General features: G+C 36.2%; 2 protein-coding genes and 1 long non-coding RNA gene across 4 annotated transcripts in view; 2 read left to right on the top strand and 1 right to left on the bottom strand.

Annotated features, from left to right (window-relative positions):
* LOC135090142 (uncharacterized) overlaps positions 1-5022 on the top strand; it is a 5548-nt gene extending 526 nt beyond the window's left edge. Inside the window, exons 2-3 of the long non-coding RNA XR_010261781.1 lie at positions 4241-4772; positions 4895-5022. This is a non-coding gene — a long non-coding RNA (uncharacterized LOC135090142). The remainder of the gene's footprint in view (positions 1-4240; positions 4773-4894) is intronic.
* LOC135090141 (uncharacterized) overlaps positions 1-12032 on the bottom strand; it is a 12273-nt gene extending 241 nt beyond the window's left edge. Inside the window, exons 1-14 of one of the 2 annotated variants that reach the window (XM_063986527.1) lie at positions 11891-12032; positions 11632-11801; positions 10575-10788; positions 10132-10202; positions 9616-9822; positions 8982-9151; positions 8208-8305; positions 7544-7746; positions 6640-6781; positions 5428-5501; positions 4888-5082; positions 4112-4269; positions 3915-4003; positions 1-2940 (exon numbers count right to left, since the gene is read on the bottom strand). The exon at positions 1-2940 is cut by the window's left edge and continues 241 nt beyond it. In XM_063986527.1, coding sequence (XP_063842597.1) covers positions 938-2940; positions 3915-4003; positions 4112-4269; positions 4888-5082; positions 5428-5501; positions 6640-6781; positions 7544-7746; positions 8208-8305; positions 8982-9151; positions 9616-9822; positions 10132-10202; positions 10575-10788; positions 11632-11754 — 3747 coding nt within the window. In that variant the 5' untranslated portion in view covers positions 11755-11801; positions 11891-12032 and the 3' untranslated portion in view covers positions 1-937. The remainder of the gene's footprint in view (positions 2941-3914; positions 4004-4111; positions 4270-4887; positions 5083-5427; positions 5502-6639; positions 6782-7543; positions 7747-8207; positions 8306-8981; positions 9152-9615; positions 9823-10131; positions 10203-10574; positions 10789-11631; positions 11802-11890) is intronic. The other variant, XM_063986528.1, reaches the window with a different exon arrangement.
* Positions 12033-13375: 1343 nt separating this feature from the next.
* Positions 13376-17782, top strand: LOC135090139 (actin-related protein 2/3 complex subunit 4). The gene is made up of 6 exons (XM_063986526.1): positions 13376-13518; positions 14713-14831; positions 14945-15097; positions 15246-15300; positions 15576-15746; positions 16239-17782. Exons 1-6 carry the CDS (start codon positions 13516-13518, stop codon positions 16242-16244), a joined length of 507 nt encoding a protein of 168 aa, XP_063842596.1. The 5' UTR covers positions 13376-13515; the 3' UTR covers positions 16245-17782.
* The last annotated feature ends 176 nt before the right edge of the window (positions 17783-17958 follow it).

Genomic DNA, 17958 nt, shown 5'->3' with positions numbered 1-17958 from the left:
TATAACACTTCATTTTCGTATTATGACATATTATCACTTCTTCATATTATTCACTTTACTACATATTATCACTCCTCCGTAGTATACTTCACATTTGTTTCAGTTCGAAGTCTTGTACATATTAACTTATAATCAACACAGTTCACAACCACACATGACTAGTCCATAACAATACACTTCACGAACCAAAAACATCTTTAACTTATAGTACTAAGAGAAAAAAAAATCTTAAATAACCAAACACAAATTAATCATAAAGCAATGGGTCCAGGCATGGAGTAACAAAGTATACCATGTGATAAATGTTAAATAATAATTCGCCTATGCCAGCAATAGGGCAGTTAGAGGAGAGAGAGAGAGAGAGAGAGAGAGAGAGAGAGAGAGAGAGAGAGAGAGAGAGAGAGAGAGAGAGAGAGAGAGAGAGAGAGAGAGAGAGACTTCCTTTCTACTACCGAATCATCAGTATGAGGAAGGTGCCAGCCTGCATATATTCAAAATGGCACACGCTAGCACTCTGGTATCCACATGACAGAATATGTACATAAATTACTACATATTTATAGTTTTCATTACAATTACAGAAGCTAAAATATTCAGCCTAATAGAAGTAGTGCTTAAAAATACTTCTCCATATCAAGGCGAATTTTAAAAGTGTGTGTGTGTGTGTGTGTGTGTGTGTGTGTGTGTGTGTGTGTGTGTGTGTGTGTGTGTGTGTGTGTGTGTGTGTGTGTGTGTGTATGTGTGTTCCTAGTTTGTATAAAGCATAAACAAATATATTCACTAATAAATAACAAATAAATAAAACATATACAACACATCCAGGTTTTTTCAAAGATGAAATGCCAGCACTGCAATTTTGGCTCCAGTTACAATATTCAAAATCATCCTCTAACAAAGATAAAAAATCAAAGTGAGCACTAATAAAGTCTGCACTGCATTACATACAAAAATACTGATGCTCATGAAGGTTGTATTTACTGGCAAATTTTTTCCCACATTTGAAGCATTCATAGAGTATGACGCCACCACTTCTAGGACACAGCCTTGAGTACGGGTGTTCATGCTTCTTGATTAATGATTGAAGTGGCTGTGTTCTGGCACAATAATTTTCTTTTTGGTGCATAATAATCTGTCTTGAGCCACTAATTGATGAATGATTAGCTACATTAATACCACAGTTACCTCCATGAAGAGTTTGATTATGCTGGTATAGAGATGAAAGGCTGGCCTCTCCACCACAATCTAAGGTGCTGCAGGGCCTGACTTGCCTTGAGTAGTTACCATTCTCTTTTGCCACATTCTGATGACTCATTTCATGATTTGACATCTTGCCATAAAATCTATCACAGGATAAACTGATGTTCCTCTCCCCCTGCTGCAAATCTGCAGATATGTTAGCTTCATCCTGGATGCAGTCTTCTGCATGTGCTGCAACGGGTTCCTGAGGATGGACAGAAGCTTTTGTCCTATTAACCACGTGTTCACCATGCACATGATTCTTTCTTACATAAATCTGAAGTCGCTCTACTGTGGAATGGCTTGACATTTTCCATCTGCTTTCAATATCATGCCTTTTCTTCCAATAGAGCTGCATCGAAGTATCCTTAAGATTTTTTCTCTTTAAATTCTTCTGTAGCATATTACTTGGGTGGGGATGACTACAGTTACCACTTTCAGAGTAATGTAACACCTTTTGATGGGTTTCTCTTGTGTGTTGCTTATTGATCATTCTCATTCCATCAGAACATGAACAATTTCTCCATTCATGTAGCTGAGCTGGGCAGCATTTCTTTTGTGTTCCACAATAAATCTTGTCATCAGAAACATGACTGAATATTTGTTTTGACTTTTCATCATCATTCTCTCCATCACACAACATATCTATGTGAGTGCTCTCTCTGCATGGCATCTGAGGCCTGCATTCAGCTTTATGGGAATACCTGAGACCACTTGTGGACAATGAAGAGTTCAAAACATTATCAGACAGATTATCACAATGGTTGCTCTGGGTGCTGGAATTAATACTCTTGTAGCCTGAAGAATCATTAGTTGACTTTTCCTGTGAAGCAGTGTATTCTTCCAGATTCAATGAATCTAAAAATGGCTCATCATGGCTCAGAAAGCTATCCAAAAAGGCCGAACCAGAATCCAAGGAAGCATTGTTTACTGTTTCAGCAGAATCAAACTCTAAAATCTGACTGAAAGTTCCATGTAAGTCTTGGGAAATGACAGGAGTCAAATTTACTATCTGATTCAAATTAGTGGTTACATTTGGCATGTCATGACTGTCTAATGCATTCTGATAAGGTTCCTTTAATTCATGGGCAAAATACATTGCAGAATCCGCATCAGGAGGCAGTGCTTTATCAGGACTGACAAAATCAGCAGACCCTTTATGGGAATCAAAAGTAACTGTTTTAAGAGATGACTTGCTAACATTACTCCCATCATGAGGCTTATCCTGCCACATGCCACACCTGTATACCTTGCCAGGAATGAAGGCTTTTTTGCTTGCACCACACTTACACCCTGGCTTGTGGCACAATCTTTGGGAAACATTATTTTCTGAAATTTTTGTTTTCTTACCATGAAATGATTGCTTGGAGATGAAACTTGGGGCAATGAACTGGTCTGAGGAACTAAAACAGTTAACATCAGTACTAGAGATATCACAGAGATCCTTAGTCTGACTAACAGCATTTCTAGCTTCTAATAAAAAGCTTCCTTCCAAATTTCTTACTGAGGTCTTCTTTTTGTTTTTTCTTTGTGGCTTCCTTTCTGACTTCAAGTGTTTAGGTGGAAGCAAATCTGAATCATCCTGTGTTCTTTTCTTGCTTTTGCCTCTCACATTCTGCCCACATCTTTCTTTGTGCCTGTTCAAGAACTCAGGTGAAGTGAAGAGCACTTGACACTCACTGCACCACCTCTCAAGCTCTGTTGCTAGACAACAATTGAAGAAAAATCTTAATACTGATATAAGCAATAAATTACAGACTACAGATTGATCACCATAAATGCAAAAGCAGCTGAACAATGCATATATATATATATATATATATATATATATATATATATATATATATATATATATATATATATATATATATATATATATATATATATATATATATTTTTTTTTTTTTTTATGTAGGAAGGATAATGGCCAAGGGCAACAAAAATCTAATAAAAAAAAAATGCCCACTGAAATGCCAGTCCCATAAAAGGGTCAAAGCAGTGGTCAAAAATTGGTGGATAAGTGTCTTGAAACCTCCCTCTTGAAGGAATTCAAGTCGTAGGAAGGTGGAAATACAGAAGCAGGCAGGGAGTTCCAGAGTTTACCAGAGAAAGGGATGAATGATTGAGAATACTGGTTAACTCTTGCGTTAGAGAGGTGGACAGAATAGGGGTGAGAGAAAGAAGAAAGTCTTGTGCAGCGAGGCCGTGGGAGGAGGGGAGGCATGCAGTTAGCAAGATCAGAAGAACAGTTGGCATGAAAATAGCGGTAGAAGACAGCTAGATGTGCAACATTACGGCGGTGAGAGAGAGGCTGAAGACAGTCAGTTAGAGGAGAGGAGTTGATGAGACGAAAAGCTTTTGATTCCACCCTGTCTAGAAGAGCAGTATGAGTGGAACCCCCCCAGACATGTGAAGCATACTCCATACATGGACGGATAAGGCCTTTGTACAGAGTTAGCAGCTGGGGGGGTGAGAAAAAAAAAAAAAAAAAAAAAATATATATATATATATATATATATATATATATATATATATATATATATATATATATATATATATATATATATATATATATATATATATATATATATATATATATATATATATATATATATATATATATATATGAGCTGCAAGAATGGAAATTGTTCTTATTTAATATTTTCCTTTCCACTTACCTCTTAATTGTGGTTTAAAGAAATCCCTGGTGGATAAACCCAGCATCTGCCCATATGATGCTCCATACCACACCATCAGCTCTGTATTCCTGGTGGCAAAAAGCAGATTCCAATAATCCATTTCTTTTTAAAGGAATGATGACCATTTCAGTTATAGGTTAAAGTAAGAAAGTAATGTGTAAGAATTGAACACAAACCTTTTAATCTCAGTATTGGTGACATAGAATATTTCATTTTGAATCTGCATAGCAATCAGGTTCCTTTCAATGTAGTTTCTTGCACAATTAACATAGCGCCCCCAGTTGCTCACCGAGGTGTCTTTACAGTCTATTTCTAGGTCTGGCCTCCCACGGATCTGAAGCAACATGTGACTCCATTCAAGCAGCAATACAAAGTTGTGGCAGTGCATGCAGGGAGGCAAAGCAAGTTCAGGAACAAAAGGAGACTTCTCTAAGACTGAATGACAGAAATAGATTTAGTAATGAAGTATCAACACATGATATGTGTGAGGCAGAATATGAAGATCTGAAACATTTTCAGTTATGGTGCCCAGAATACCGAGAGGAAAGAAGAAAAAGTGAAAGACTGCAACAACCATATAGAGAAGAGGGCATTATAGGAATGCACCTGTTTGAAAATAAATATAGTGAGAAAATGAAGAGGGCAGTGCATAAATTTTGGATAATAGGAGAAAAGAAAAGGAAAGAGAAAGAAGAAAGTGGAAGACCCAGACAGTGAGAAGGGATGCATCAGGGAGTGCTGTTCCAAAGGCAACAACCACCTAACAACTCAACTCACCTCTTGTGACCACTCCCTATGAAGCTCTCAGCAACAGGCAATAGACAGATGAACAAATAGGTAAACAGATATAAATGCAATCAACCATTACTCCTACTTAAATTTTCAGATGTAAAAATCTTAAAACACTGCTATTACTAATGGCTATATCTTTTAAACTGTATCATTTGCTCACCTCCCAGGCATAACCAGACATCTCTCCAGTCCTCCTCACAATTTGGCCTTCACAGGGGCCAAACACAAGTCCCTGGGGAAGGTCAGCACTGGTCCACACCCCCAGACCTCCATCCTCCACCTTGGACTTGGCAATGTACAGAGGCCAGGGGGCAGTGAGCTCAGCACGGTTCTGGAAGCTGCCATCACGGGGAACCTGCGTGGGAATGTTCAGAAATATACCTGAATGGTTGAATGAGATCTTGTTAGCTAAAAATGACTTCTCCATTCCTGTATTAGCTAAAAAAGACATAACTTTCCATTCCTATGTTAGCTAAACAACATAACTTCTCCATTCCCGAGGTTTTAATTACTAACCATTCTGAGACGTCTCTTCTTGTTCTACAGCCACCTGCAAACATTGTACTGTGTAGAATTGGCAATTTTTTTTTCTTTTTTTCTTTTTTGTATATGCTTATGAAGGTTCTAAGCATTGCTTTTAGTGCTGTGAATTGGTGCATATCACAATGAAAGGGTTAAATGCTACTATACATTAACTTACAGGTACATCCAGGATCAGTGTCATTGGGTGCTTGGGGCAAGGGTTGCTGTATGTCTTTCTGCACTCTATACAATCTGCAATGTGTTAGTCATTCTTTAGTCCTTATGTGCATATATATATATATATATATATATATATATATATATATATATATATATATATATATATATATATATATATATATATATATATATATATATATATATATATATATAAAAGGTGGGTATTATGGAATTAACTTTAGCCTACTAATTTCCAGACAATGACTGTTTATTTCTGGGAAAAAGATGATGCCTTTTTAAATTGTGATTACCATCATGAAGGGATGAGCAGTGAAATTAATGAGCTGAATGAATCTAAACCTAATCTAATTTAGCTCTCAGATGAAAATGCTAAGGTTATTTCACTATCCAAAATATGTGTTGCCACTGTTTCATTGGTTTCTTTACTTATTCAATTCATCTGTTACCTACACACCTATATTAATGCATGTTACAGTACTTCAACCTCTATCATGTCAATACAAACAGCTAACTTAATAATGATGTAACAAAGTGAGTAAGACTGTTCAAAACCAAAAATAAATCAACACGAAATGCCAGTACCAGTGAACATAACATGTACACTTGGCTGCCAAACATAGAGGTAAGGAAGCAATAAATACACCAGAGTTGTGTAAGACTCCCATATAAGCAAATGGCATCATCTACACAAACCTAACAGTATGATGTATGTAAACACTTTCCTAGCTTAAAAAATATTGAAATAAGCTTCTTTATATACTTAAAGCACCCAAAAACAAAGAATATAAATATACTAGGATAATAGTATGAGTAGAATCACAATAGGCATAATCAGTAAAGGCAAGGCAGCTAGGAATCAAGAAGTTTGAGATAAGATCCTGTGCTTTATAACGATCAAATCAAATCCTTAACAGGTTCACTCTAAAGGAATATTTCATTTTCATAATTTTCACATAAGAACATGACTACACAAGGGGAGTTACAAGAAGCTAGTAGGGCTACACGTGGCAATCCCTGTAAAACACAAATGCATTCACCAACCATCCACATCCACACATTTGTCTTACCTCAAAGTCTACAAACTGCACTGACATGATAACTTAACCTGACAACATGGTATCTGAATCAGTTCCTGTCACCTACCACCAGACTGCTGAATGTGTGGCTTGTTTCAGACTGTGTGACTTACATGCATGATTGTACTTGCAGTTATACTTCTGGTTGAACCTCACATTGGGAAGTAAGTGAGGTTTATCCCCATACATCCTAAGTTTCCTGCCTGCATCTCCTGAACTATCCCTATTATTATCTATGGAGTTTACATACACCACCTGTAAGTAGGGTTAATCATATCAGTGTACTCGCACTTATTCCACTTTACTCATTTAATATCATATTCATCTCATTATCTCACTATCCATATTTCCTCATTTTATATATATTTTTTTTTTACTTACCTACCTAGTATATTAGATATTTCTTAAGTTAAGTATAATCTCTAATTTCAAATTCCTTTGTTACATATATCTCCCATATCCTTGCCTGAAAAGCTTTGCTTACTATAAAGGTTAGCCCATATTTTTGTGCAGAAATCCATGTATTTTTATAACTAAAGTGTTTAAAGTGTTTAAAGTGTTTTTAAAGTGTTCATACAAGGATATTCTGAAATTAAAGAAGTAAAAAATAATAAAGATGAGAGATATATGAAACAATTCAAGCAAAATACTTGCACAACATGCTGAAACAAAGACAAGAAAGTAGTACACACTATAGGAATGCACAAAGAAGAAATATGAACTGAAACCATTCTCCATATAATCTTAAACACTTTGAGCTTCCTTTCTTTCTAAACAAAATATACAAACAATATGTTAAAATAAAGAAATACATGAACCACAAGTTATAAGAATACAAAAATAAGACATTAAAACTGAAACTATGGTACCTATATCACCAATGCACCCTGATCTTCCTTTCTTTCTAATCTCTCAAAAGTAAAGAATAAGCAAAATACAACATGCTGAAATAAGACATAAAAGGATCACACATTTTAAAGGAAGATCTGAATTACAACCAAGACCACTCTGTATTACCCTGACACTGTGATCATCCTTTCTTTCTAGTCTAGCCAGGCAAAACAGATGCTGTAATGCTGACTGTGGCTTGGTGAGTTTGCCAATCTTCTGAGTCTGTTCACCATACATAGGCTTGATCTCACTGCTATTCATCTTATTGTTAACTTTAGTCTCTTCAGAGGCTGGTGACTTCTCTGGTTCTTCTGAGTTTAAAGCATCTCCTGTTTATAAGTAAAGTTCTCTTAGTCACTGGCAGTGATATTTTGATTTTGCTAGTTTATTTCACAGACAGATCCTCCTTTCACTCATATGCTCTCTCATTCTTATTCACTTAATTTTCTATTTTATCTTTCCCCAAGAGAAAATTTGGTTCTTACTGGTACTCTTTCATTCATGCCTTCTCTTGTCCACACTGAATCTGTAACACTGTGGAGCTTCAACCTTGAAAACTTTGCATTTTTCATTTACATTAATACTTGCTTCCACATGCTCCTCTTCACATGTAATAATCTCCCTATAAAAGGTTCCCTCACTACCTAGTTCTTCTGTCTGGGGACACACGTCTATTTCCCAGTGGTCTTCTTGTTTTAAATTAATCATTCAAATCAAATTCCCAGTGGTGTAACATAATTCAAAGCTGCTGTAGGAAGACGAGTAAAGACAAGCACATGAGAGGCATTACCTTGGGCTGGAGGCATGTTGATAATGCAGTTTGAGAGGTTCACTATCCCCAGCTCCCTGCCATACTCATCACCATACCACACAAGCAATTCAGAATTGCTGGAAAAGAAATCCTTTGTCCATAATTGACACTAAGCTTAAAAGTAGTTAACTTCATTCTAAAGTCTAATAAACTCACTCTAGCTATCTATCTACAGTCACCAATCACTAATGCCTCCCTCCCTCCAAGAACATCACTGGAGGAATGGCCATGACAGAAAGGCATTTACCTTCTCCCATCCAAACACCTTCTTTGCTCAAAGGGCATGGGCAGCTGACAAAACCAATATAGCATATTAAGCTACAGTAGAGCTTCATCTGTCAATCTGAAAGTTTTCATAATGTAACCAAAAAGGTCCTTTAGTAACAGTCTCAGTATCATATAATTTACATACATGTTTACTTTTTAGTACAGCATTCATTTCAGAGACGACAGAGGGAATATACATAGGAGTGGATGCAGAAGGTGCAAGGAAGTGACTTCCAGTCTCATGTGAGAGGAATGGGTGACATGAGAATGAGGCATTAGAGCATGCAGGGACAGGAAAAAGTAAAGACCCTTCTGTTGAGGTCATCCCAGTGGGGATGTTCTTACTATGATTAACACACGTGAGGAAGACAGATACACACATGGATGGATAGCTAAAGATAGATATATGGACATGAATTATTTCCCTAGATATAAAACATTCATTAGAGTGTAAGAACTTGGAAGATGCCACAATGTCTAAATTACCTTTCAATTTCCCGGAGAGTGATGTAGTATATGTCCTTCTTATATTGGAAAGCCTCCAGGTTCATCTCCATGGCATCCCGGGCACAGTTCACGTAACGTAACCAGTTGCTGATGGATTTGTTCACACTGTCAATATACATTTTGCTCTTCTTGTAAGACTTTACCTGCAACTTTAATATACAAGGAGTCATGAGTAGGACTGTGTGGAAACAGAAAAGTACAAAAATATATATAAAATACACTGAAATTAAGATACATATACCTATAAGCTGCTCTCATTATCATAATACAAGTTAATTGGCTCAAAAAGACTCATGCAGTGAATGGAACAGAATATGGGGAGAAGCAAAAGGAAAAGAAGAAGAAGAAGAAGAAGAAGAAGAAGAAGAAGAAGAAGAAGAAGAAGAAGAAGAAGAAGAAGAAGAAGAAGAAGAAGAAGAAGAAGAAGAAGAAGAAGAAGAAGAAGAAGAAGAAGAATTAATAATGTCAGCTGTTACAAGAAAACACACACACACACACACACACACACACACACACACACACACACACACACACACACACACACACACACACACACACACACACACTCCTATGATAAATCACCACAATTATCAAATTTAAACACTCAACTTACATGCCAAGCATAACCTGAATCTGCTGCTTTAGAATTCTTTTTCACTCTGAGAAGTTGACCTTCATAAGGGCCAAAAACCAGTCCCCTAGGAAGGGCAGCAGAGGTCCACACACCTTCCCCTGCCCCTGGTATGTGGGAGACAGCCACATACAGAGGCCAGGGTGTTGTGAGGCGGGCTCGCTCCTCCACACTCCCATCCCGCACAACCTTATTCATCAAGGAAAGGTGAGGACATGAAGAAATAATGCAAAACCTCAAAGTATAATACAAAATGTGGATGGAAAGAGCAAAAATCTTATTTCAGCTGACAAAAGATAAATACAAAGATTGATTTTCACATTTACTGACAATTCCTAATAAACCTATATCTGGTAAAGTCAAACTTATACATCCTATATACCTGTTGTATTGGTCTATGATTCTGTACTCAAGCCACTTGATCTGTCCTAGAAAATCTGTATAGGAATCACCTTACATATTCTATTTAGACATGGATACTTTAGCAATGAAACTTACTTCTCTATTGAAAACAAGCTTGGAATGGAGAAAGCATACACCAAAAAAGTGTTTCTGGCATTGTCTGCAGTCTGAAATAGAGAAAGCCAGACATTACACTACCTGGTCAAGAATTTTTATCACTTACAAGTACACTCATGGACATAACACAACACTCAGCACACTGCCATCCTAAGGAGTGTGCAAACTTAATATGTCACCTAAACTTTCACAAATGCAAAATTAAGAAATCATGGTACAATATGCTAATGAGTAGGGCTGGGTTTAGAGGATGGTAAGTATGGTGTTATCTCAACAAAGGTGGTGTAAAATTATTCTTGCTCTTTTAACACTTTCATACATTATATTGAACTTGATTTGCTTTATATAGGTTACAGCACAAAAACTTTTCTACTAATCAACCCAAGTTGCTTTCACACCAAAGCATTAATGAAAGTCCTTACATGTAACATCATCGTCATGCTGCACGTCAGTGTCCATGTAAGTGGAGAATGCCCAGGTCCGCAGGCCGTAGCTGCACTTGGTGCGCTCTCCTCGGAACTTTGTTGCCAGTTTTTTCTCCGCCCTCTTTTTGACTGAATTGTTCTTTTCTGAGATGCAGTGGTTCCTGAGACGCTGAGGGACTATTAATGTATCATTTGAGGTCTTCTGTACAACCTGGAGTGAAGAAATTACAGAAAGGAGACATTTGTATAGATTAGGTACCAATGATCCTTCTCTCTCTAAGTAGTCTAATATATATATATATATATATATATATATATATATATATATATATATATATATATATATATATATATATATATATATATATATATATATATATATATATATAAGACTCAAGATGGCTGCAAATCAAGTGTCTGTTTATTGTTGTCCTTGCATTTCCTTCTTGCATGCCCTAATTCTCTCATCCTCACCTTTACCCTTTCTCTGCAATATAACACTGTTCTGCTCGTTTACTCCGTCTAACATAACTTAGAGAAAAGATCTTGTAGCAATCTCACAATCTTGCACTTAATTTATACTAAGCTGGTTATGATACTACCATAGCAGAAATCGGTCTAGTACTCATATTATGATTACCATTTGATATGTACAGTGACAACTACTGACAAGATGTGACAAATCATTATTACATTACGTATGCGGTACACCTTTTCTTAGTTGCAGATTTCATTATTTCTATGGATTTCACAATAATATTTCGCACACCTATTCATGTGAATATATATATATATATATATATATATATATATATATATATATATATATATATATATATATATATATATATATATATATATATATATATATATATATATATATATATATATATATATATATATATATATATAAAGCAAAGCTATCATTATGAGCAGCCTAAATTATTCCGCTACTGTACAAAAGGCTTCCCCAATATTTAGGTGTGCAGAAAACACGCCACTGACTTGGAGTACCTTGGCCTATGACACTCACACGCCTGTCTTCAACACTTACCCTCACCATACCGTGCTTGCTTTTGCTTTTACATAGAGTGACGATTGGCCAGAGGTGAAGCACATCCTCCTGGGCAGAACTGAGGTGGTGAGGTGTTTTGGTGGAGATCACTTGCTTCCCCATGACTCGGAGACTGCAATGGTGTGCGTCCTCTTACAGTCCTCTGGCCCCTGTGATGGGAATATGTTATGACAGTATTATGACATGTTAAATAATGACAAAATATTAATTAAATGCTGCTAAAATACTGATGACCTACTGATCGAATAGTATATACCGGTGAAATACCGGTGAAGTACTGCGTTGGTGATGGTGAGGCTGGTGACTGGAGGTAATACAGATAATAAACTATTTAACATTGGGAAATCAAAACTCACATATAAATACATATAATAAGTAATTAAATAAAAGGTGGAATGTTATTTGATTGATTGGTAAATCAGAGAGAGAGAGAGAGAGAGAGAGAGAGAGAGAGAGAATGTCATTCAACACGATATACGTATTTTAACTTTGCATCTTCTAAAACTACATTCGAATATGATGATATAAGCAAATATATATACATTTTTTGTTTTTATAAGCTGGGTACTTTTCTTGACGTAGTATCTTGGATGAGTACTAAAGATTCACGAAGGAATGAGAAATGTGACACATACCTCCGCAAACAGATTTACTAATGTTTTCTCTACAAATGTTTTCATATTTACCACACTCACATAATCACTACATATAACATTAATTAAATTTAAAAAACAGATAAATAAAGTCAAGTGTAAATCATTCATACAGACAGACCAACAGGGAAAATAACTGATGGGATGTTGTGAATGAGACAATGGACACATTTTGGCATTTCATTCGCTTCTGTTTCGTCTACGTACTTTCGTCTTACCGATTTGTTTGTTTGTTTAATATTTATTTATCTATTTATTTTAGCCCTTCACCTTTAGACCTGAACATAGGAAATAAATTATCGTAAACTATATTGTAATGAGTGTTAATCAGATATTTACATTCGATGAGAAGAGGAAGTCAAAGTAAATTCAAGGTAAACTATTATAAAATGAAGCCGTACCAAAAGACCCGAGACAGATTGGAACTGTAAATTGATACCTTTGAGCTTGGGATTTGAAAATGTTGATAAGTGAATGAGTAATGAGGTAAATATATATCATATTTAACCATTCATACTAATTAATTCGTGTATATTAAGGTGAACTAAAAAGATATACCAGAAACAGCTTTAAGCATAATAGGAATGTCAATGGATGAACGAGTAATGCGAGTGATAAAGGTGACACTTCCACATTTATAGAATCTAATTTATGTAAGTTAAAATTAAATCAAGGTTGGGATAGAGGCTGGAACTAGAAGTTAATATCTCTGACTATAGAAACTAAATTTCAAATGGATAAATAAGAAAGGAATGGCATTTACACAATATTTAATTGGTATACGTTAAAATTAAACCAGGATAGGGATAGAAGTTGGAACTACAAATCAGCATCATGAGGCATAGGAACTAAAAATTCAGATAGATAAATGAAGAAGGAATGCATAACAGATGATATTTACACATTTATACAGCTTAATTCGGACATATTAAGGTGAAGTCGGAGTCGAGACAGTGACTGATGCTATAAATTGAAATCTTTGAGCACAGAAAATAAAATATTAACAAGGGAACAAGTAATAAGTATGATAAAAAAAGACATTTACTCACTGATACTTATTAATTTACTTTATATTAAGTTGAAGCCGACGACGGGACAGACGCTGGGACGCGCCGGGTGTCTCCCAGATAAGTGACAGGAAGGGAGCGGGGCCCAGGCTGTTTACTCCAACTTTTCACCCTCAGGAACATAATTTTCTTGCCTCCCCAACATGGTAACTATTTCATGGGACTTAAAGATGTGTGGGAGTATGCGGAAAATGACCAGCAGGCTTTACAGTGCGGTGTAGTGAGAGGTGCTTGAGGGAATGACTCACGCTGGGTGTTGTGGTTATTTGGTCGAATTTCTCGCCCTCCGATTAGGCCTCTTGGGTTGTTGCTTTGGTTGTTGTTGTGTCAATGTGTATTGCGAGGGAGGTGCTGGAGAGTTAGTCTGGTGGTTTGTTTGTTTGTATGACTGTGTGTGTGTGGGTGGGTGTTCATTACCCCGCCCTTCCTCCACATACACATGCATGCACGCTTCACTGCAGGTATACACGAATTGCTATAATCCTGCAGGTTAAAGTGAGGGAAAGGAAAAGATACAGATAATACTGAAACAACATTAGCATTTCCATCTGAGGGCTAGGTTGGCTTTACATTAATTCAGTTCATTAATTTAATTGCTAATCCTTTCATTGTGTAGATCATGATTTAAAAAAAAAAAACATAATATTTTTGCCCAGAAATTAATTATTAGAAATAAGTAGTTTAAGGTTATTTCTATAATACCTAAAGATACAGTGCAGACAGTGGTCCACCTGACTGCATCGATAGAGTGACATTTTCATCTTTCAGCAAGATTTGGGTAAATTGATATTTTGAACTAGTTGTTGGCAAAATGTCTCTATTTTTCATTATACTCTGATGTGTTGAGAACGACGGTCACATCGAAAACTGTTAGAACTGCTTTGTATTGATTCCCTGCCAAGCAAGTCGAACTAACCATGTAACAGTCCTGGCCATGCAGCAGTGAAGGGATTTCTGAATTTAAGTCTAATTAAAGTCTAACCTAGTAGTTGTGGGGAGGACACAGCCAAAGGCACTTTCCTGCCAGGTGCCCAGGTTCGTTTAGGAGGAGGTGGGATAGGGACATAACTAGGCATTTCTAACAGTTTTTAACATAACTATAACCATTAGCACTTCAAAGTAATGAAAAAAAGTGTATTTTTAATGCACCAGATCAATCATAGCTCCTTTGGGAGAATGTTAGAATAAGTTTGGTTAACTAATAACTTGTATAATTGGCCCATCACAAAACCTTGATAAAATCTTCAGATCATCATATTTACTACTGTGAAGGAAGTATAGATATAAATGTGCAATATTAGTGGTGTTTGGCAAGTTTTCATATCTATATCTATTTTCAGTCTGCTACACTACGTCCATATCTGAGTGCTGTGCGGCACACGCTTTCTGCGGCAATGTGTCTTCAGAACTTCAATTCACAAGTTGTGGAAAGACATAATAAGCCAGAAGTTGAAGTTAGGTAAGTAAGATAAGAAATCATTACTTGCTGCTACATTGGTGGCTAAAATGCTTGAAAAAAATGTCACAGGTTTTTGTAATGGCTTGAATATTTCCTGTATCTCACTTGGGCAGATCGAGTAAAGAGCTGCTGATGACGGCTGTGGTGGTGAGCAGGAATGAGAAGGAAAAAGTCCTCATTGAGCCTTCTATCAATTCCATCAGAATCTCCATCTCCATCAAGCAGGCAGATGATATTGAACGCATCCTGTGCCACAAATTCATGAGGTAACCAATGGCATGTTCACTACTAAATTTTGGGAAATTGTTTTGTGACTGTCAGTTGGCTGTCGTATTTTAAAAGAAAATTTTCATTATTATTTTAATCTAAACTTTTTGCAATTGGAATTTTTTCTAATGTTTGCTTTGTTTTCAGATTTATGATGATGAGGGCTGAAAACTTCATCATTCTTCGAAGGAAACCTGTTGAGGTATTTACTTCGACGTTTTCTTTTCAGAATGATGTTTTTAATTCAGATTCTAAACTTTTATGAAAAACCTCAGTACAGTAGGAGAATTGGTATAACATATAAGAATATATTTTCAAATTTCAATATTTTTCAAATTGATAATATCCTATAATCATTCTAATGTGACAATCATTGAGAGAATTATTGAGTCTACTAAGAGAAAAAATGTTTTATCATTTGATGATTGCACAAGTAAGAATACAAGCAAAATGTAATATTGTTGCCTCTGTTGACAGGGTTACGACATTTCTTTCCTCATTACTAACTTCCACACGGAGCAAATGTTCAAGCACAAACTGGTGGACTTTGTGATTCATTTCATGGAGGAGATAGACAAGGAGATCTCAGAGATGAAGCTAGCTGTCAATGCTCGGGCCAGAGAGTGTGCCATGGAGTATCTAAAAAGGGTGAGGACAAATAGTTCATGCATTTCCAGTTCACATTACAAGCATAGGGGTGGATGAAGTCAGTGTTCATTATGGTTGTATTAGTAAATGTCATTTGCTATAAACAGTTTTTTTTTCCATCTGACCAGAAAAATTCAATAAAATAATTGGCAAATTTTAAATATATTTATTTATAAATTAATATTTTATGAAAGTTTAAATTGTTTTCTGTCTTTGTCTTAATTGTCTATATTATAACTGATCACAGAATAATGACCATATTCATGAATTACTAATAACATTTGCAAGGTCTCCACAAATGAACTGAAAACATGCTGCATTCATTGGGAATTCTTTAGGCATCATACTCATAAAAATAAGATTTTTAAAATTAAAGTTCATTTTATAAATTGTAGCTGAGAAATTTATGAATCTTACAAAAGTTTTAACATCATTGTCAGTTTTTCTTTTCTGTGCTACACAGTCGTAAGTAATATTGTTTGTCCCTGGCAGTTTTGAGAAGAGGAGTGCTGGCAGACATGGTTGGGCTACCTAGTGGCCATCCATCAAGACTGCTCACCATGCCAACAGTTCTAGCATCAGGTTTAGGATTACAGTTTCATTTTGAACGACAAACCTAATGTTAACTTGTTAAAAGTGTAAAGACGGTTAAATTAAGGCCAGAGGCCAGATTTTGTACTATTCCATGTCATGCTGGCAGGAAAGTGGAGAGAGGTGCCAATCTTTTCTGTGACAACAGTTTTGGTGGAACTTAAGGTTTCACCTCTGTTCAGAAGAATATAGTACCTAGCAGGTCTTTATGATTTTTTTTTTATTTTCTTTTTGATTCCCAAGTCATTCCATCATTGTGAAGTGATTAGTATTTATTTCTATTTATTTTTGATAATTTAATTCACAATAGTTGTATCTTGGTGCCAGCCCGAATGTTGAGTAGAACGTTTTTGTCTGTTGGGTGAGAGGACCTGCTGGTGGGGCAGTAATTGTAGCTTATGGCACAGTAACCCTTCCTATTGTTACATACTTAATTTGCTCACCACAGTTACTTGAGGCATGGGAGCTGGTAGTAGAAACATACCTGTACATCCTAGGTTGATTAATGGCACAAAGGGAAGGTGTTCTTGTGCTTCCAGACCCCCTTTCCTCCCTCCCTGCGAGTGGTGGTGATGGTCTGTGTGAGTGGAGGAGAGATGAATGACTCGCTCCGTAAGGATGTGTGGTACTCCAGTGATTTCCTTTAACACATTAACTTTTGACTGAAACAGAGGTTGAGTGCCCAGTACAACACACACCCAGCCAGTAGCAGCAGCACCACTGTCACCATTCGTGCATTCGTTCTCAGTAGTTCTCTGTTTGCTGTTATTAGACTGAGCAGTGCAGTGTGGTAACTGAGGTGGCATGCAGATGAGTCTATTCTCTAGTAGTATAGTTAAAAGGATTAGAAGCTATAATAACTTGCTCAAACATGACACTACTAGTATAGTCACAGGAAGAAATGGTGGTCTGCCAGGAGCTAGAGTGCTTAAGACTAATGCTCAGACTTATAATGTGAGGATGCTCTGGAAGGATGCATGGTGGTGGTCAATACAATGTTATGATTCTATTATGATCATTTGAATATTTCCCAAGTTTATAATTACCACATTGCTGAATAATGTTTGTATACATGTTGGATAGAAGTCAGTTATGTATTCAATTTGTTGATGTAACTTAGAAGTCTTTATCTAGACCTTACTTTTTCTTGTAAACATGAGTAGATGCAGAAACAGAATCTAGTATCTTTCATAAGGAATGCAGAAAACAGGATGGTCAGTATTTGGTGAAGGAGCAGCTGCTCTGGATGTTGGTCTTAGTGTGAAGTGTTGGGGCTCTCAATCTTAATCAGTGATCCTGTTAAATAAGTAAAAGTTTGTGGAAACTATGATAAGAAATCCCCTTTTATACTGATTGTAAGATGTTGAAATGGCTTTAAAGATATATTCAGCTTATTTGGATGTATGTATGTATGTATGTTGGAAGAATATACAATTTAGATTGTCTTCAAACCTTTTCCTTTGAGAAGCTGTTTTGCCTTTTCTAGAAAATTATTGCTTTAATAAAGGACAGTACTTTTTATCAACTAAATCAAGAGTAAATAGTGACCATGTTTCTGGGTTACTTTATACTCATGATGAAAACCAAATTCACCAAGGAGGAGAATGTGTGCACAAACTGG

Source organism: Scylla paramamosain, chromosome 34 (assembly GCF_035594125.1).
Source record: "Scylla paramamosain isolate STU-SP2022 chromosome 34, ASM3559412v1, whole genome shotgun sequence".
In the NCBI taxonomy this organism is placed as follows: Eukaryota; Metazoa; Arthropoda; class Malacostraca; order Decapoda; family Portunidae; genus Scylla; species Scylla paramamosain.
The sequence above is the reverse complement of the archived record's forward strand: the minus strand, read 5'-3'. Positions and strand labels throughout refer to the sequence as shown.